The following is a 22,019-nucleotide window of genomic DNA, read 5'->3' as shown; positions in this document are numbered from 1 at the left end:
CCACCCCATAGCGATAGACAAACAGATACCCCCATAGTGATGGACAGACACCCTCATAGTGATGGACAGACACCCTCATAGTGAAGGTCGGACAGGCCACCCCATAGTAACAGACAAATAGACACCCCCATAGTGACGGATAGACACCCTCATAGTGAAGGTTGGAGAGGCCACCCCATAGTAACAGAGGGACAGACACCCCCATGGTGAAGGACAGACACCCTCATAGTGAAGGTTGGACAGACCACCCCACAGCGATAGACAAACAAATACCCCCATAGTGATGGACAGACACCCTCATAGTGAAGGTCAGACATACCACTCTATAGTTATGGCCAGACAGACCACCCCCCAGTTGGACAGAAACCGCTATAGTGAAGGTCTGACAGACTATACCACACTAACAGATGAACATCCACAAAGAAATGGATGTACAGACACCCCAATAGTGACAGATACCCCCATAGTGAAGGACAGACATACAGTATATGCCAATAGTGACAGACGTCGCCATTTTGATAATTGGATAGACACCCCTATAGTGATAGATGGACAGACACCCTCAAAGTGAAGGTCAGACATACCAACCTATAGTTATGGCCAGACAGACCACCCCACAGTGCCGGTTGGACAGAAACCGATATAATGAGGGTCGGACAGACCAATCCGTAGTGATGGTTGGACAGAAACACCCTATAGTGAAAGTTTGTGAAGGTCTTACAGACTATACCACACTAACAGATGAACACCCCCATAGTTATGGATGGATAGACACCGCCATAGTTATAGACGAACAATCAGTCCCATGGTGACAGACTGACAGACACCCCTATAGTGATGGAAGGATAGAGACCCCCCAAGGGGACAGACAACCCTATAGTGATAGACAGACACCCCAAAGTCATTGACAAATACCCTGAAGTAACAGACGGACAAACACCCCCCAGGTGATGGGCAGACACCCTCATAGTGAAGGTCAGACAGACAACCGCATAGTAATAGACAAATAGACACCCCCACAGTGATGGACAGACACCCTCATAGTGAACGTTGGACAGACAACCCTATAGTTATGGCCAGACAGACCACCCCACAGTGCTGGTTGGACAGAAACCGCTATAGTGAGGGTCGGACAGACCAGCCCGTAGAGATGGTTGGACAGCTATAGTGAAGGTCTGTCAAGGTCTGACAGACTATACCACACTAACAGATGAACACCCCCAAAGTAATGGATGTACAGACACCCCCAAAGTGAAGGAAAGACATACGGTACATGCCAATAGTGACAGAAACCGCCATTTTGATAATTGGATAGACACCCCTATAGTGATAGATGGACAGACACCCTTATAATAATAGACAGATACCCCCATAGTAAAGGATAAACAAAAAGACAACCCCATAGTGATAGACAAAAAGACACCCCTATAGTGATGGACAGACACCCTCATAGTGATGGACAGACACCCTCATAGTGAAGGTCGGAGATGCCACCCCATAGTAACAGACAAATAGACACCCCCATAGTGACGGACAGACACCCTCATAGTGAAGGTTGGATAGACCTCCCCATAGTAACAGAGGGACAGACACCCCCATGGTGAAGGACAGACACCCTCATAGTGAAGGTTGGACAGACCACCCCATAGCGATAGACAAACAGATACCCCCATAGTGACGGACAGACACCCTCATAGTGAAGGTTGGATAGACCACCCCATAGTAACAGAGGGACAGACACCCCCATGGTGAAGGACAGACACCCTCATAGTGAAGGTTGGACAGACCACCCCATAGCGATAGACAAACAGATACCCCCATAGTGACGGACAGACACCCTCATAGTGAAGGTCAGACATACCACTCTATAGTTATGGCCAGACAGACCACCCCACAGTGCCGGTTGGACAGAAACCACTATAGTGAAGGTCTGACAGACTATACCACGCTAGCAAATGAACACCCCAAAGTAATGGATGTACAGACACCCCAATAGTGACAGATACCCCCATAGTGAAGGACAGACATACAGTATATGCCAATAGTGACAGACGTCGCCATTTTGATAATTGGATAGACACCCCTATAGTGATAGATGGACAGACACCCTCAAAGTGAAGGTTAGACATACCACCCTATAGTTATGGCCAGACAGGCCACCCCACAGTGCCGGTTGGACAGAAACCGATATAATGAGGGTCAGACAGACCAGTCCGTAGTGATGGTTGGACAGAAACCCCCTATAGTGAAAGTTTGTGATGGTCTGACAGACTATACCACACTAACAGATGAACACCCCTATAGTTATGGATGGATAGACACCTCCACAGTTATAGAGGAACAGTCAGTCCCATGGTGACGGACTGACAGACACCCCTATATTGATGGAAGGATAGAGACCCTCCAAGGTGACAGACAACCCTATAGTGATAGACAGACACCCCAAAGTCATTGACAAATATCCTGAAGTAACAGATGGACAGACACCCCCATGGTGATGGACAGACACCCTCATAGTGAAGGTCGGACAGACAACCGCATAGTAATAGACAAATAGACACCCCCACAGTGACGGACAGACACCCTCATAGTGAAGGTCGGAGAGGCCACTCCATAGTAACAGACAAATAGACACCCCCATAGTGACGGACAGACACCCTCATAGTGAAGGTTGGATAGACCACCCCATTGTAACAGAGGGACAGACACCCCCATGGTGATGGACAGACACCCTCATAGTGAAGGTTGGACAGACCACCCCATAGCGATAGACAAACAGATACCCCCATAGTGATGGACAGACACCCTCATAGTGATGGACAGACACTCTCAAAGTGAAGGTTGGACAGACCACCCCATAGCGATAGACAAACAGATACCCCCATAGTGATGGACAGACACCCTCATAGTGATGGACAGACACCCTCATAGTGAAGGTCGGACAGGCCACCCCATAGTAACAGACAAATAGACACCCCCATAGTGACGGATAGACACCCTCATAGTGAAGGTTGGAGAGGCCACCCCATAGTAACAGAGGGACAGACACCCCCATGGTGAAGGACAGACACCCTCATAGTGAAGGTTGGACAGACCACCCCACAGCGATAGACAAACAAATACCCCCATAGTGATGGACAGACACCCTCATAGTGAAGGTCAGACATACCACTCTATAGTTATGGCCAGACAGACCACCCCCCAGTTGGACAGAAACCGCTATAGTGAAGGTCTGACAGACTATACCACACTAACAGATGAACATCCACAAAGAAATGGATGTACAGACACCCCAATAGTGACAGATACCCCCATAGTGAAGGACAGACATACAGTATATGCCAATAGTGACAGACGTCGCCATTTTGATAATTGGATAGACACCCCTATAGTGATAGATGGACAGACACCCTCAAAGTGAAGGTCAGACATACCAACCTATAGTTATGGCCAGACAGACCACCCCACAGTGCCGGTTGGACAGAAACCGATATAATGAGGGTCGGACAGACCAATCCGTAGTGATGGTTGGACAGAAACACCCTATAGTGAAAGTTTGTGAAGGTCTTACAGACTATACCACACTAACAGATGAACACCCCCATAGTTATGGATGGATAGACACCGCCATAGTTATAGACGAACAATCAGTCCCATGGTGACAGACTGACAGACACCCCTATAGTGATGGAAGGATAGAGACCCCCCAAGGGGACAGACAACCCTATAGTGATAGACAGACACCCCAAAGTCATTGACAAATACCCTGAAGTAACAGACGGACAAACACCCCCCAGGTGATGGGCAGACACCCTCATAGTGAAGGTCAGACAGACAACCGCATAGTAATAGACAAATAGACACCCCCACAGTGATGGACAGACACCCTCATAGTGAACGTTGGACAGACAACCCTATAGTTATGGCCAGACAGACCACCCCACAGTGCTGGTTGGACAGAAACCGCTATAGTGAGGGTCGGACAGACCAGCCCGTAGAGATGGTTGGACAGCTATAGTGAAGGTCTGTCAAGGTCTGACAGACTATACCACACTAACAGATGAACACCCCCAAAGTAATGGATGTACAGACACCCCCAAAGTGAAGGAAAGACATACGGTACATGCCAATAGTGACAGAAACCGCCATTTTGATAATTGGATAGACACCCCTATAGTGATAGATGGACAGACACCCTTATAATAATAGACAGATACCCCCATAGTAAAGGATAAACAAGCACCCCCAGTGAGGGCTGAACAGACACCTCCATAGTGACGATGGGACGGACACATTCATAGTACCAGATTGACAGACACTCCCATGTTGACAGGTGGACAGACACCCCAATAGTGGAATTGGACAGACATCTCCATCATGACAGATGGATAGGCACCCCCATTGTAAAGGTTGGACAGATACCCCCATAGTTACAGACAGATAGACTCCACTATAGTAGAGGTTAAACAAGAACCCCCATAGTGATGGTTGGACAGACACCTTCATAGTGGCAATGGCACAGACACCTCCATAGTGACGATGGAACAGATACCCCCATGGTAATTGACAGACAGAAACCCCCATAGTGAAGGTTAAACAAGAAACCCCATAGTGAGGGCTGGACAAACACCTCCATATTGGCGGTTGGACAGCTACCCCCATGGTAATTGAAAGATAGACACCCCCTTAGTGAAGGTTAAACAAGCAGCCCCATATTGACAGGTGAACAGACACCTCCATAGTACTAGGTGGACAAACACCTCCATAGTACTAGGTGGACAAACACCTCCATAGTACTAGATGGACAAACATCCCCATAGTACTAGATGGACAGACTCCCCCATAGTACTAGATGACCAGACACCTCAATAGTACTAGATGGACAAACACCCCCATAGTACTAGATGGACAGACACCTACATAGTACTAGATGGACAGACACCCCCATAATACTAGATGGACAGACACCCCCATAGTACTAGATGGACAGACACCTACATAGTACTAGATGGACAGACTCCCCCATAGTATTAGATGGACAGATATCTCCATAGTTTTAGATGGACAGACACTCTCATAGTACTAGATGACCAAACACCTCCATAGTACTAGAGGGACAGACACCCCCATACTACTAGATGACCAGACACCTCCATAGTACTAGACGGACAGACACCCTCATAGTACTTGATGACCAAACACCTCCATAGTACTAAATGGACAGACACCCCCATAGTACTAGATGACCAGACACCTCCATAGTACTAGATGGACAGACACCCCCATAGTACTAACTGGACAGACACCCTCATAGTACTAGATGACCAGACACCCCCATAGTACTAGATGACCAGACACCCCCATAGTACTAGATGGACAGACACCCCCATAGTACTAGATGGACAGACACCCCCATAGTACTAGATGGACAGACACCCCCATAGTACTAGATGGACAGACACCCCCATAGTACTAGATGGACAGACACCCCCATAGTACTAGATGGACAGACACCCTCATAGTACTAGATGACCAGACACCTCCATAGTACTAGATGGACAGACACCCCCATCGTGACAGACAAACATCTCAATAATGACAGACAGACACCCCATAGCGATGGTTGGATAGGCAGTGGATTTTCTCTGTACAGTTGATAAATACGATTTTGATCATCGTTACAGTGAAAAACGTGTCGGGAGAACTTGATCTTCACAAAGACCATGGGAGAGATACCCCATGGTAATTGACAGCCAGAAATCCCCATAGTGAAGGTTAAACAAGCAACCCCATAGTGAGGGCTGAACAGACACCTCCATATTGACGATTGGACAGAGACCCCTATGGTAATTGACAGGTAGACACCCCCATAGTGAAGGTTAAATGAGCAACCCCATATTGACATTTTAACAGACACCTCCATAGTGACTGGTGGACAGATACCTCCATAGTACTAGATGGACAGACAACCCCATCGTGACAGACACACATCTCAATAATGACAGACACCCCATAGCGATGGTCAGACGGACAGTGGATTTTCTCTGTACTCACAGTTGATAAAGACGATTTTGATCATCGTTACAGTGAAGAAAGTGCCGGGGGAGAACTCGATCTTCACAAAGACGGCCGTCAGCAAAAAGACCACGAAAATGGCAGCCAGACTGCCAGCAATACGTATTTTCTGAGGGATCCTGGAGAGAGAGAGAGAGAGAGAGAGAGAGAAAAGTCAGTGCTCAGGGTGTTCTCCATTGCTATTGTGACTGGTGGGTGAAGGACCCCGGTGTAGAACCTGTGGATGGAACCCTTTCTTATTTCTCTCCTGCGGAATTATAGAATTGGGTATATGGGATTGTACAATATTATATATATATATATTTTATGGTTGAACTGGATGGACTTGTATCTTTTCAACCTGACTAACTATGGATGGTTTAAGGATCCGGGTGCAAGTTGAAGCGAGGAGGGAGGGAAGAGCCAGGGGCTGGAGCAATACCAAGAAGAAAAGCACAGCCAGGTGCAAGTTAGAGCCAGGAGTACGAGAAGAGCCAGGAGCAGGAGCAACGCCAAGAACAGCAAAGCCAGGTGGAGGGAAGATCCAGGAGCAGGAGCAATACCAAGAAGAGCAGAAATTCAACGGATCTCTGGCAGGTCAATGAATTTTTTCTGAACTTGCAGTGTTTTTAAAGAAACAAACATGTGGAAATGTGTGTGTAGGGAAGAGATGTACTGAAGGCTTTTTTCCCCCATTTTGCCCAGACATACCCATTACTACCAGCTACCATGGTTGGGGAGTCAGGGTCACATGGCATCCACAGCTTCCAATCACCTAGAAGTCAGCAGCATAGCTTGGGGCTTGGTGTACAGGTAATGGAAAGTGGGCGGGTATTCTGGGGCCCCCCTGATCTCCTACATCACCCTGTAGTCACCCCCCAGGCAGATTATGGAGTATCGGTGGCGGGGGACTGACCTGCTGTGCAGGATGGAGTTCAGACAGGTGAAGATGAGGAGGGGCAGCATGGCGCACAGGGTCATGACGTTGTTGAACTTGCTCTGTAGTTGGGTCCTCTCTGGTGCCAGCGCTCTGGCCTCCGTGCTGTTCAGGTCATTGATAAGAGAGTCGTTTCCATCGTCGACATCGGACGCCATCCGAGAAATGGCCGGATCTCCCAGACGGCTGGTGAAATACTGGAAGAGAGGAGGAGAGGACATACTGTGAGCTTCTCACAAACACTCCTGACTACTAGTAATCTAGTTACCCACCCATTAGTTATCCAGTATACTCATTACCCAGTCTACTAGTTGTCCACTATACTCATTACTCAACCTACTAGTTATCCAGTCTACTAGTTATCCAGTGTACTCATTACCCAGTCTACTAGTTGTCCACTATACTCATTACTCAACCTACTAGTTATCCAGTCTACTAGTTATCCAGTATACTTATTACTAGGGTTGTCCCGATACCACTTTTTTAGGACTGAGTACAAGTACCGATACTTTTTTTCAAGTACTCACCGATACCGAATACCGATACTTTTTTTTAAATGTGTCCCCAAATGCAGCCATGTCCCCCCACAGATGCAGCCATGCCCCCCATATGCAGCCATGTCCCCCCATATGCAGCCATGTCCCCCCCATATCCAGCCATGTCCCCCCATATCCAGCCATGTCCCCCCCATATGCAGCCATGCCCTCCCCCATATCCAGCCATGTCCCCCCATATCCAGCCATGTCCCCCCCATATCCCCCCATATGCAGCCATGTCCCCCCATATGCAGCCATGTCCCCCCCATATGCAGCCATGTCCCCCCCATATTCAGCCATGTCCCCCCATATGCAGCCATGTCCCCCCATATGCAGCCATGTCCCCCCATATGCAGCCATGTCCCCCCCATATCCAGCCATGTCCCCCCATATGCAGCCATGTCTCTCCCCATATCCAGCCATGTCCCCCCCCCATATCCAGCCATGTCCTCCCCCCCATATCCAGCCATGTCCCCCCATATGCAGCCATGATTCCCCCCATATCCAGCCATGTCCCCCCATATGCAGCCATGTCCCCCCATATGCAGCCATGTCCCCCCATATCCAGCCATGTCCCCCCATATGCAGCCATGTCTCCCCCCATATCCAGCCATGTCCCCCATATGCAGCCATGTCCCCCCCATATCCAGCCATGTCCCCCATATGCAGCCATGTCCCCCTTACCTGCATGCTGCCGCACCGCCGCTTGGTTAATACGGGCGGGGAACATTACAGCTTTCATTATCGGATGAGGCATCTGGGGTATTTGCGGGAGTACAATTACTCCCGCAAATACTCGGAATCGGTCCCGATACCGATACTACAGTAGTATCGGTATCGGGACAACCCTACTTATTACCCAGTCTACTAGTTGTCCAGTATACTAGTCTTACAGTATACTAATTACCCAGTCTACTCGTTATCCAGTATAGTAATTATCCAGTTTACTAATTACCCAGCCTACTAGTTATCTAGTATACTCATTACCCAGTCTACTAGTTATCCAGTATTCTAATTACCCAGTCTACTAGTTATCCAGTATACTCATTACCCAGTCTACTAGTTATCCAGTATTCTAATTACCCAGTCTACTGGTTATCCAGTATACTCGTTATCCAATATACTAATTACCCATTCTACTAGTTATCCAGTATACTAATTATCCAGTCTACTAGTTATCCAGTATACCAATTACCCCGTCTACTAGTTATACATGTAGCGCCTGGTTACTTTTCAGAACTAGTGTAAATTTAGAGGGGGTCAGAGAGTTAAGTGACTCTGACCAGGTTAATCTGTTCAAATTTGGAGCCTCTGTCCCAGCTTTGGCTGTGCTGTGGGTTCATGCTATCGTTCTGGGGTGCTGATCACACCCTAGGCCGACAGGTGGCAGCAGCGGAGTCAAGGGTTTGGATGCTTTTTTCTGGCAGCCTATCAGGAGGAGGTTTTCCTAGCTGTGCATGCTGGGGAGGGGTTTTTAAGGGGCACTCGCCATTTTCTTGGGTATTCTTCCCGTGTGGCGCCCACCTTCAGGGTAGCCATTCCACGGCAACCCGGCAAATGGTCTTCCGGGCCAGGGTGTGTGTGCTTTGCAGTGATCCTGGTTTTGGGACCACGTTGGCCCGGAACATCTGACTGGGTCCTTAATCTGAGGAGGTCCTGAGCTGTCCGTCCTGTTGGAGGAAGCTGTTCGGTGGAGAGTCTGCTTGAGGAGTGCCAAGAGAGGCTGGTGTTCCAAGAGGGGCCTGACCATCCACCGGGGACCAGGGAAACCAGGTACAGAGTCTGGACGTTGGTCGCCTATCAGTCGGTAACCCAACCAAAACTACCTGAAGAGACCTGGGAGGGTCTGTGGCAGAGACTTAACCCCAAGTTCGAGTGACATTCTGGCTGCCAGGCTGGTGAGAGAGGCCTGTCCGGATGCGCTGTGCCCACTCTGGCTGGAGTGGTGAGGTAGAAGTTGTCGTTGGAAGCAGGACTGTTTCCTATCTACGTACACCTGAATCTGCTGTTCTCCATTTCTACTATTTTTCACTCTTCACCAAGTTCTACTGTTTTTACCCGGCTGGGTAATAAAAGCACAGAAAAGACACCTGTTGTGTGGACATTCCATTTACTACAACTCTCATCAAGTACCCTAGACGGGGGAGATACAGAGGTAACGGGCCACCCAAAACAAACCAGCAGCTCCTTCGGGGGTAGTGCTACATACAGTATACCAATTACCCAGTCTACTTATCCAGTAAACAAATTACCCAGTCTACTAGTTATCCAGTATACCAATTACATAGTCTACTAGTTATCCAGTATACTAATTACTCAGTCTACTAGTTATCCAGTATTCTAATTATCCAGTTTACTCATTACCCAGTCTACTAGTTTTCCTGTATACTAATTACCTAGGGCCAGATTCTCGTCCAGCGGCGTATCTCTGCGTATCCGATTTACGTTACGCCGCCGCAACTTAGACGGGCAAGTGCTGTATTCTCAAAGCACTTGCTCCGTAAGTTGCGGCGGCGTAGCGTAACTCGGCCGGCGTAAGCCCGCCTAATTCAAATTTGGATCGGTGGGGCTTGTTTTATGTAAATGTGCTGTGACCCGACGTGATTGACGTTTTTCCCGAACGGCGCATGTGCCGTCCGTGGAATTTCCCAGTGTGCATTGCTCCAAAGTACGCCGCAAGGACGTCATTGGTTTCGACGTGAACGTAAATGACGTCCAGCCCCATTCACGGACGACTTACGCAAACGACATAACTTTTTCAAATTTCGACGCGGGAACGACGGCCATACTTAACATTGTTACGCCGCACTTATGGCACCATATAGCAGGGGCAACTATACGCCGGGAAAAGCCTAACGTAAATGGCGTAACTTTACTGCGTCGGCTGGGCGTACGTTCGGGAATTCGCGTATCTAGCTAATTTGCATACTCGACGCGGAATTCGCCGGAAGTGCCACCGAGCGGCCAGCGTAGATATGCAGTTACGATCCGACGGTGTAACACAGTTACGCCAGTCGGATCTACGGGAAATCTATGCGTAACTGATTCTAAGAATCAGGTGCATAGATACGACCGCGCAACGCAGAGATACGACGACGTATCTGGAGATACGCCGTCGTATCTCTTCTGAGAATCTGGGCCCAAGTCTACTAGTTATCCAGTATTCTAATTATCCAGTTTACTCATTACCCAGTCTACTAGTTATCCTGTATACTAATTACCTAGTCTACTAGTTATCCTGTATACTAATTACCTAGTCTACTAGTTATCCAGTATTCTAATTATCCAGTTTACTCATTATCCAGTCTACTAGTTATCCAGTATACAAATTATCCAGGCTACTAGTTCCTCAGAATACTCACTATCCCGCAGTGGTGGTGCGTCCATTAAGGGCATTGCATAAAGCTATTCATGGCCGTGTAGCCACCCCCTATTCAGACGACTGTCCCCTTTTCGGATGCCAGGCACCTGAATTACAGGGGTGGGGGGTGTTTTTGAAGCACCTGATTAGAGCCACAGGCTTCAAAAAAGGTGAACTGCAAGCACAGAGCATTGCGCTCACAGTCCACCCAGGTGGGTTAGCAAAGCAAATTAATATTTGCTTTGCTAACACTGAACCGCTTCTCAGCCAATCAAGAGGTGCGGATCTAATGCCCGTCACCTGATTGGCTGAAGGCACAGGCGCCCTGATTGGATGCCTAACGGAATGGGAGGACACAGGAGCTCGCCGCTGTCACCTGCTGCATGTCCCACACAGGGACGTCTTTAATATGGTTTGGGCCCTGGGCAAACATTTTTTTTGGGCCCCCCTCCAGCTTGTTTTGGGCCTGGCTTGTTCACATGTATGTTTTGGCGGCCCTCATTTGTGCAGGCACAGCAGCCCATTGATTTGAATGGGCTGCCATGCCTTCGTTTCCTGCAGAAAAAAGGTGCATTCAGCATTTTAAAAATACAGTTGCCTTGAAATCCATTCTGCTTTTGCACCATGCTACTTACCTGCAGTTCTTGCACACACAAACGCACTGGGGTAGATTCAGGTACAGCTGCGCGCTCCTTACGGAGGCGCAGTGTACCCTTTTTACCCTGCGCCTACGCAAATTATTTGCGCTACGCTTCATTCATGAAGCAGTAGCCACGTAATTTGCGTGGGCGCTCTTCAAAAATGCCCTGCGTAAGGGCGCCTAATGTAAATGATCCTGTAGGGGGCGGGAATCATTTAAATTAGGCGCGTTCCCGTGCCGAGCGTAGAGCGCATGCTCCGTCGGGAAACTTTCCCGACGTGCATTGCGGTAAATGACGTCGCAAGGACGTCATTTGCTTCAAAGTGAACGTGAATGGCGTCCAGCGCCATTCACGATTCACTTACGCAAACTACGTAAATTTCAAACCTCGCGACGCGGGAACGACGGGTATCCTTAGCATTGGCTGCCCCTGCTTTTAGCATGTGCAGCCTTACGCGAAACCCGACGTACGCAAACGACTTAACTGCGTACGCAGGGCTCGCGTACCGTTGTGAATCGGCGTTAGTATGCAATTTGCATACTATACACTGAGCACAACGGGAACGCCACCTAGCGGCCAACGTAAGAATGCAGCCTAAGATATGAGGGCATAAGAGCCTTATGCCACGCATATCTTAGGCTGTAGTCGGCGTAACGAGCTCTCTGAATCAGGAGAACTCGTTACGCCGGGGCAAGTAAGCAATTGCGCTGCATAACTATGGTTACGCAGGCGCAATTGCTTTTTGAATCTGGGCCACTGTGTTTTTAAAAGCGTGACCTAAACCTCTAAAAATGCAGCAAGTTTGACAGTGCGGGAACTGCAGATAAGTCACAGCAGACAGCAGAATGGACAGACAGTGCTGTATTTCAGTGCTTGATGGGCATAGGTGTGCCGTGTGCGCAGCCTATTACATGAGGCATGCGCTTTTCTTTGCAGGAAACGCAGGCATGGCGGCCCACTCAAATGAATAGGCTTCTGTGCCTGCGCAAATGTGGGCCGCCAAAACACATACATGTGAACCAGCCAGGCCCAAAATAAGCCCATCAAGCAGTTAAATACAGACAGTAATGCCATGTGCTCTGAGGCCTTACTCAGCCTGGACTGCAGGTCTGGTCTGTGATTTAAAGTGTTCCTCTATTTTACACATGGCATGGCATGGGGTCCCATGGTGCTAAAGCAGAATGGACAGACGGTGCTGCGACCCCATGCCATGCCATGTGTAAAATAGAGGAACCTTTTAAAACACTGACCAGACCTGCAGTGAATCATCAAATATTATAAAGACTTTGGGCACACTCTACAGAAAACTTCTATTTACAATATAGATTAGCAAACAGTGACATACCTTGAAGAGCAGGACATGAAGAAGGATTCAGCCTCGGGAAGAGCAAACTGGGGATGCTATAAAATCACATTCTAATTCACTTTTATATACAAGCAGCACCCAGTGGCAGGAAGGGAGAAGTGCACGTCTAAAGGGAAGCCAGGGGTGCTGTACATTTTAAAACACTGGGAAGGGAAGCAGTAGTGTGCCGCTGATGATTTTCAGCGCTGATTTGTGGGCAGCACATGGGCTTAACGGGCGGCTTTGCTTTGGGCCCCCAACAGTGACAGGGCCCTGGTCCCACAGCTTGCCGCCGTCACCCGCCACCAGGATGGTGGCGGTCAGACGGCGAGCTGGGGGGGGTAACAGAGGCTGCATATGATGGACACAGAGGCTGTATATGATGGACACAGAGGCTGCATATGATGCGCACAGAGGCTGCATATGATGGGCACAGTGGCTGCATATGATGGACACAGAGGCTGCATATGATGGACACAGAGGCTGCATATGATGGACACAGAGGCTGCATATGATGGACACAAAGGCTGCATATGATGGACACAGAGGCTGCATATGATGGACACAGAGGCTGCATATGATGGGCACAGTGGCTGCATATGATGGGCACAGAGGCTGCATATGAGGGGCACAGAGGCTGCAATTGATGGGCACAGAGGCTGCATATGATGGACACAGAGGCTGCATATGATGGGCATAGTGGCTGCATATGATGGGCACAGAGGCTGCATATGATGGACACAGAGGCTGCATATGATGGGCACAGAGGCTGCATATGATGGACACAGAGGCTGCATATGATGGACACAGAGGCTGCATATGATGGACACAGAGGCTGCATATGATGGGCACAGTGGCTGCTTATGATGGGCAAAGAGGCTGCATATGAGGGGCACAGAGGCTGCAATTGATGGGCACAGAGGCTGCATATGAGGGGCACAGAGGCTGCATATAATGGGCACAGTGGCTGCATATGATGGACACAGAGGCTGCATATGATGGACACAGAGGCTGCATATGATGGGCACAGTGGCTGCATATGATGGGCACAGAGGCTGCATATGATGGACACATAGACTGCATATGATGGACACAGAGGCTGCAATTGATGGGCACAGTGGCTGCATATGATGAGCACAGAGGCTGCATATGAGGGGCACAGTGGCTACAATTGATGGGCACAGAGGCTGCAATTGATAGGCACAGAGGCTGCATTTGATGGGCACAGTGGCTGCATATGATGAGCACAGAGGCTGCATATGAGGGACACAGTGGCTACAATTGATGGGCACAGTGGCGGAAATTGATGGGCACAGTGGCTGCAATTGATGTTTTTTTTTTGTATTTTTCAGATTTTTTTCTGTTGCTTGCGCCCCCCAAAAATGTTGAGCACCAACCGCCACTGCTATGCATCCAAATAGAAATCAAATTTACTGGTTACCCAGTATACTCATTTATCAGCCTACTAGTTACCCAGTGTACTAGTCACCCAACATGATAACCGCTGGCCCCAGTCAAACCTTTGCTGTCTCATGCAGTTATTAGTGGTTTAGCCCCCTCCAATCCCAAGGGGTTTAGCTGTCAGTTACCGCAGACTTACCATGGTGGCCGTCATGAAGAAGTTCCAGGGCAGCAGAGTGCCGAGTCCGAGGGTGAAGAATATTAACCAGACCGCATTGTACCTGGGGAGAGGGGGAGGAGGAGGAGGTTACACAGAGCCTGGAGCCCACCCCATCCACACACACACCTACCTAACACCCAATGATCATTAGCACCATCTAGTGGCCAAATGTGGAAATCTGTGTTTTAAATCAATGGAAAAACATTCAACCAGAACAGGAAATACCCTACTCTTTACACACAGGACCCACCCGCACCCCTTGCGTGCACCTACCTGTCCTTGGGAGGAGCCGTCATGGTGGTTATTGCCGGGGGGGGTCTCTACAATGGGCAGGAAATGGAACCTGAAAAAGAAAAGGCACTCGGTTTAGTAAATCTGGAGTGAGATTATTTGAGGATATAAAGCCCCAAACAGAGCTAAACAGGACTCATTCCTGAACTCTGTGGGCTACGTAAACATCTCCCCTACTAGGGGAATGAAATATGAGACTAACAGAGCTGCAGAAAGGGACACATTGTGGCATTCACCCCTGCTCTGCACAGACAGGCACCGCTTTTGTCAGCCTGATTTGAAACTTCATCTGTTTTTTTTGGTTTTTTTATACCCTCTTTCAGGTTTACAGGGGATAAAATAAAATAGCAAAACAAATATTGCTGCAATATTCCTCTATGATCCTGAGATTTCCCTCCCAAAGTGCTTTACATGTCCCACTAGATGTCCTCAGTCTGAGAGCCAGCATCCTGCAACCCACTTCCTCTGTGCCCAGGTCACCCTGGACCTGTCCCCAGCCTGTAACTAAACCATGAAAGGAGAAGCAGCACAGTGATGAGCTCATCTCTCTGTCACTCTGCTCTCTCCTCCTTATTGTCAGCACATGAACTGTTTTAGCTGTATTCATATAGAGTTACGCCGGCGTATCAGTAGATACGCCGACGTAACTCAGAATCTGCGCCGTCGTAAGTTTAAGTGTATTCTCAAACTGAGATACACCTAAACCTAGCTAAGATATGACAGCCTGCGCCGTCGTATCTTAGGGTGCAATTTTTCCGCTGGCCGCTAGGTGGCGCTTCCGTTGAGTTTGGCGTAGAATATGTAAATGCCTAGATACGCCGTCGCAGTAAAGATACGCCGTTTACGTAAGAGATACGCCGCGTAAAGATAAAGCTGCCCCCTAGCTGGCCAAGTCAATGTTAAGTATGGCCGTCGTTCCCGCGTTGAAATTTGAAAATTTTACGTCGTTTGCGTAAGTCGTCCGCGAATGGGGCTGGACGTAATTTACGTTCACGTCGAAACCAATACGTCCTTGCGGCGTACTTTGGCGCAATGCACACTGGGATAGGTACACGGACGGCGCATGCGCCGTTCGTAAAAAACGTCAATCACGTCGGGTCACCAAACATTAACATAAAACACGCCCCCCCATCCTCATTTGAATTAGGCGCGCTTACGCCGGCCCCATTTACGCTACGCCGCCGTAAGTTAGGAGGCAAGTGCTTTGTGAATACAGTACTGGCCTCTCTGACTTAAGGCGGCGTAGCGTAAATACGATACGCTACGCCGCCGTAAAGATCTGGCGCTCTACATGAATCCAGCTATTTGTGCCTTTTATATCTGCGTGTTCTGTTTTAATATAAAAGAAGGGTTAAAGGGCATTATGCATAAGATATATATATATAGAGATAGATACAATAGATAGACAGATAGATACAATAGATATAGACAGATATATACGATAGAGAGATAACGAAAAAACGAAAAACCAAAGTTGTTAGAAGCCCATCACAGCCCAGCATTGGGCTCCTAAAAAAGTGGGCCCTCAGGGTGATTTCCCCCACTAACACCAATGATGTGGTACAGTTCCTCCCAATGACACTAACAGTGGGGCCCAATGACACCAATGATGGAACACAATTCCTCCCAAAGACACCAATGATGGGGCACAATTGCTCACAATGATGGGGCACAATTCCTCCCAATGATGGGGCACAATTCCTCCCAATGATGGGGCACATTCCTCACAATGATGGGGCACAATTCCTCCCAATTATGGGGCACTATTCCTCCTAAAGACACCAATAATGGGGCACGATTCCTCCCAACGACACAAAAGATGGGGCATTGTTTACTCACACTGATGCCGGGACATTTTTTACTCCAAATGGCCACAGTCTGGCCCCCCACTAAAGTCTGAAGGACAACAAACCGGCCCTTTTGTCTAGAAAATTTGGAGACCTCTGCTCTGATGCAAACTGTACTGTGCGTCTTCTTTGCAGTCTCTTAGCCGGATTCAGGTAGAGCCGCGCTTCTTTGTTCCGGCGTAGCGTATCACATATACGCTACGCCGCCGTAAGTTAGAGAGGCAAGTGCTGTATTCACAAAGCACTTGCGTCCTAAGTTACGGCGGCGTAGCGTATATGTGCCGGCGTAAGCGCGCCTAATTCAAATTGTGAAGAGGTGGGCGTGTTTTATGCTAATGAATCGTGACCCGACGTGATTGACGTTTTTTACGAACGGCGCATGCGCCGTCCGTGGACGTATCCCAGTGCGCATGCTCCAAATTACGCCGCAAAGACTTACTGGTTTCGACGTGAACGTAAATGACGCCCAGCCCCATTCACGGACGACTTACGCAAACGACGTAAACATTTCAAAATTCGACGCGGGACCGACGTCCATACTTAACATTGGCTAGGCCAGATTTTTGTTGGACTAACTTTACGCCTGAAAACGCCTTACGTAAACGGCGTATCTTTACTGCGACGGGCAAGCGTACGTTCGTGAATAGGCGTATCTCACTGATTTACGCATTCTAGGCGTAAATCAGCGTTCACGCCCCTAGCGGCCGGCCTAAATAGAAAGCTAAGATACGATGGCGCAGGCCGTCGTATCTTAGCTAGATTTAAGTGTATCTCAATTTGAGAATACACTTAAATTTACCACGGCGCAGATTTAGAGTTACGACTGCGTTTCTACTGATACGCCGGCGTAAACCTCTCTGAATCTGGCTATCTGAATCTGGCTACTTGCCTCTCTAACTTACGGCGGCGTAGCGTATATGTGATACGCTACGCCTGCCTAACGTTAGGCACAGGTACGTGAATCTAGCTAATAGTCTCTAGAGAGCAAGAAAGACTGAGCCGATGGCGTTACAGAGAGTACCAGCTCTGTATGAGTGACCAAAGGAAGGAAGAGCTCCCCCTGCTGGTAGGAGGGGGGGAAACCACAGAGTGTGGAAAAAGAACGCTCTTTTCCCCTGGGCAGCGAGATAGAAATATCGCTCTTTGGCAGCGATCTCTCCTTCAAAACATCTGCACATAATCAGTAACTTTCCACTGAGAGATTTCACCACATGCCTGATAGTTTCTGTGCATTCATCAAAAAAAAAAAATACAGCCTGCCAGGGCCCCCGCACCCTTGTTACAGATAAAAGGGGCCCCTGTAATAGGTAAGAAGGACCTTGACAACCTGATGAGCCCCTGAAACCTGTGACAGGGAAAAGGGGCCCCTAACACCCTACTAAAAGAAGGGGCCCCTTGCATCCTGTTACAGAGAAGAGGGGCCACTGACACCCTGCAACAGTAAAGAAGGGCGCCTGACTCCCAGTTATAGGTAAGATGGGCCTTATAACACCCTATAACAGATAAAAGGGGCCCCTGTAATAGGTAAGAAGGACCTTGACAACCTGATGAGCCCCTGAAACCTGTGACAGGGAAAAGGGGCCCCTAACACCCTACTAAAAGAAGGGGCCCCTTGCATCCTGTTACATAGAAGAGGGGCCACTGACACCCTGTGACAGAGTAGAAGGGCGTCTGACACCCCATGTCAGGGAAGAAGGGCGTCTGACACCCCATGATAGGGAAGAAGGGGCGTCTGACACCCCATGACAGAGAAGAAGGGTGTCTGACACCCCCTGACAGAGAAGAATGGCGTCTGACACCCCCTGACAGAGAAGAAGGGCGTCTGACACCCCCTTACAGAGAAGGGGCGTCTGACACCACATGACAGAGAATAAGGGGTATCTGACACCCCGTAACAGAGATGAAGGGGCATCTGACACCCTCTAACAGAGAAAATGGCCCTCTGACACCCTGCAGCAGAGAAGAGGGGCGTCTGACAACCGATTATTGATGAAGAGGATCCCCCCCCCCCCTGTACATCATGTTGTGGATAAGATGGCCCTGGACATGCTGTTACAGAAATGAGGGCCCCCTGACACCCTGTTATAAGTAAGAGGGGCCCCTGATCCGTGTTATAGGTAAGAATGGCCCTTGACACCCTGTTACAGATAAGAAGGCTTTGGACAGATAACCCTGACATCCTGGTGTAGTTAAGGGTGCCCAAACATCCTGTTATACCATAGATAAAGGGCCCTGGCAATCTTCATATAGATTAGACGGGCCCTTGACACCCTGTTATAGATAAGAGGGGCCCCTGACTCCTTGTTATAGTCAAGAAGAGCCCCTGACACCTTGTTGAAGACAAGAGTTCTGTGGATACCCTGTTAGAGATAAGAGGATTCCCAGACACCCTGTTACAAATAAGAGGGGCCCCTGACACCCTGTTGCAGATACAAGGGGCCCCTGACACCCTGTTGTAGATACGAGGGGCCCCTGACACCCTGTTGCAGATACGAGGGGCCCCTGACACCCTGTTGCAGATACGAGGAGCCCCTGACACCTTGTTACAGATATGAGGGGCCCTTGACACCCTGTTACTGATAAGATGGGCCCCTGGTAAAGATAAGACGGGCCCCTGACAACCTGTTATATATACGAGGGGCCTCTGACACCCTGTTACAGATAAGATGGGCCCCTGTTACAGATAAGAGGGGCCCCTGACACCCTGTTAGACATAAAAAAGGAGTTCCTGACAACCTGTCATACAGGTTCCTTCACTCTATCATAGAGCGAAGAGAGGGGCGGGGGTCCCATGAAGCCAAGTTGCTAGAAACAGGGGCCCCTATCACCTTTTTGCCAGCAACTGCAACCAATGAAAGCAGAGCCTCTGGATACAATTGGCTCTTTAACTTCCCCAGAGTGGATCCCCAGGTCCCTTTGTCTGTCGGCTTCCTCTGGGCAGAAAAGGGGTTAATTATTTCCCCATCACACACAGAGACATATTAATAGACACGGCTGCTGAGCTATATTTGTCCATCTGATCATGTGATAGCGGTGTGGCACAGCGGCGGGTGGGGCCGGTGGGCATCGATGACGAGAGCTCTTTAAATACCCGTTATGGGTTTTCCACGTGTTCCCTGCCTGCAGATCTGCCCTGATTTCCTGCATGCGTGTTTTGCAATAAATGTATTTCTCTCGGACCTTCCTATATAGGGGTATGCTGGCCCCCCTATATATACCATATAGAATATATCACCCTTCACCTGCTGGGTATGAAGAGAAAGTAACAGCAAAACTACAGACATTTCCTGGCAGCTGGACTGTGTCTGGAAACTGCTGCAAGTCCTCCCTTTTGTGCACCTTGCATGGAATGATTAAGTTAAGTCGCTACAATGTTTCCTCCATTTGAATTTCCTCAATAAAGCCCAAATTAAACCCAAAAGCAAGCATTCATTATCAATGACCACCCGTCCGTACGGGCCACCCTCCTAATCCATGCGTCCGGCCCCCTAATCTACATGCAGGGCACCGGACACATGGATTCCAATGTTTTTTTTGTTTTTTTTTAAGGCTCTAATTGGTTTTTTTAAGGCTCTAATTGGCTTAAAAAAGGGTGGGCAAGGGGCGCAGGGCACTGTGCCCTGAGACCACCCGGTTGTGTGACAATAGCGAATACATATTCGCTATTGTCTCTAGGGGTGCTGAAACTAAACGCTGCATCAATGCATCGCGATTTGGGTGTCCCCGATGCGGCATGCGACCGGAAAAATCGATTTCCGGGCGACGTCATCCTGACTTGCCCCGCCCCTCCCGGGAAAATGCTCCTTGGCGCCGAGTGTATGCGGCCTCGGCTTTAGGGGGTTATACCGGGGTGATATGCAGCTGCATGCATCCAGGGCCGCCATCAGGGTGGTACAGGCATTACACCTGTAAGGGGCCCGATGATCCCCAGGGACCTGGCTGGCCCCCCCTGTTTTTTTTTTATTTAATTTTTTCTAAATTATATATTTTTTTATAATTTTTTTTGCATTGCACGATGGTCCCCAGGGCCCCTTACAGGCCCGGCTGGACCCCCTCCTGTTTTTTTTTTTTTTTTTTTGCATTACACCCGTAAGGGGCCCGATGGTCCCCAGGGCCCCTTACAGGCCCGGCTGGTCCCCTTCCCGTTTTTTTTTTTGCATTACACCTGTAAGGGGCCGATCCCCCTCCCATTTATTTTGCATTACACCTATAAGGGGCCCGATGGTCCCCAGGGCCCCTTACAGGCCCGGCTGGCGCCCCTCCCGTTTTTCTTGTTTTTATTTATTTTTTTGCATTACACCCGTAAGGGGCCCGATAGTCCCCAGGGCCCCATACAGGCCCGGCTGGCCCCCCTCCCGTTTTTTTTTTTGCATTACACCTGTAAGGGGCCGATCCCCCCCCCCGTTTTCTTTTTTGCATTACACCTGTAAGGGGCCCGATAGTCTCCAGGGCCAACCCCCACTCCCCGCTTATTATCTTGCGTCAGGAGAAGAGAAGAGATCACACAGCTTTATAAATTCTGGACTTAGGAGGCTTTGTTTCATCTCCGTGGATCACCCGAGGCCAGTCACTTGCGAGGGTTTACAACCACTTTATAGTACAGTGGAACCTCGGATTGCGAGTAACGCGGTTAACGAACGTTTCGTAATACGAGCGCTGTATTTAAAAAAAATCATAACTCGGTTTGCCAGTGTTGTCTCGCAAAACAAACAGGATTCGGGCCAAAGCGGTGTGCAGTACCGCTTTTGGCCTGAGGGGAGGGGGGCGCCGGAGCCCAGGCGATCGGCACGGTTCGGAAATGCACGGAAAGGCCCGAGGACAGCACAGCTGACCTGGGCAAATCTTGGGTAGAAAGTCTTTCCAAGGTTTGCCGAGGTCAGAAGACGTGTCCTCCGGCCTTTTCGTCCGTTTCCGAGGCTCTCCGGCGAATTGCATCCCATTGAAGTCAATGCGGAACAAATTATTTCAATTTCCACTGACTTCAATGGGGAAACTCGCTTTGATATGCGAGTACTTTGGATTACGAGCATTCTCCTGGAACGGATTATCCTCGTAATCCGAGGTTCCGCTGTAAATTGAAATCTGGTTGGTTGCCACTGTGTTTTTTTTTTTAACCACTTAACCACTTAAGGACCGGACCAATATGCTGCTAAATGACCCAAGGGGTTTTTACAATTCGGCACTGTGTCGCTTTAACAGACAATTGCGCGGTCGTGCGACATGGCTCCTAAACAAAATTGGCGTCCTTTTTTCCCCACAAATAGAGCTTTCTTTTGGTGGTATTTGATCACCTCTGCGGCTTTTATTTTTTGCGCTATAAACAAAAATAGAGTGACAATTTTGAAAAAAATGCAATATTTTTTACTTTTTGCTATAATAAATATCC

General features: G+C 48.9%; 1 protein-coding gene across 2 annotated transcripts in view; it reads right to left on the bottom strand.

The window, feature by feature from the left end:
* Positions 1-22,019, bottom strand: part of SLC29A1 (solute carrier family 29 member 1 (Augustine blood group)) — a 94,002-nt gene that overhangs the window by 32,538 nt on the left and 39,445 nt on the right. For both annotated transcript variants that reach the window (XM_040351791.1, XM_040351792.1), the window contains exons 2-5: positions 14,769-14,838; positions 14,475-14,556; positions 6,971-7,188; positions 6,055-6,194 (exon numbers count right to left, since the gene is read on the bottom strand). In XM_040351791.1, coding sequence (XP_040207725.1) covers positions 6,055-6,194; positions 6,971-7,188; positions 14,475-14,556; positions 14,769-14,791 — 463 coding nt within the window. In that variant the 5' untranslated portion in view covers positions 14,792-14,838. The remainder of the gene's footprint in view (positions 1-6,054; positions 6,195-6,970; positions 7,189-14,474; positions 14,557-14,768; positions 14,839-22,019) is intronic.

This window comes from Rana temporaria, chromosome 4 (genome assembly GCF_905171775.1).
Source record: "Rana temporaria chromosome 4, aRanTem1.1, whole genome shotgun sequence".
NCBI lineage: Eukaryota > Metazoa > Chordata > Amphibia > Anura > Ranidae > Rana > Rana temporaria.
The sequence above is the reverse complement of the archived record's forward strand: the minus strand, read 5'-3'. Positions and strand labels throughout refer to the sequence as shown.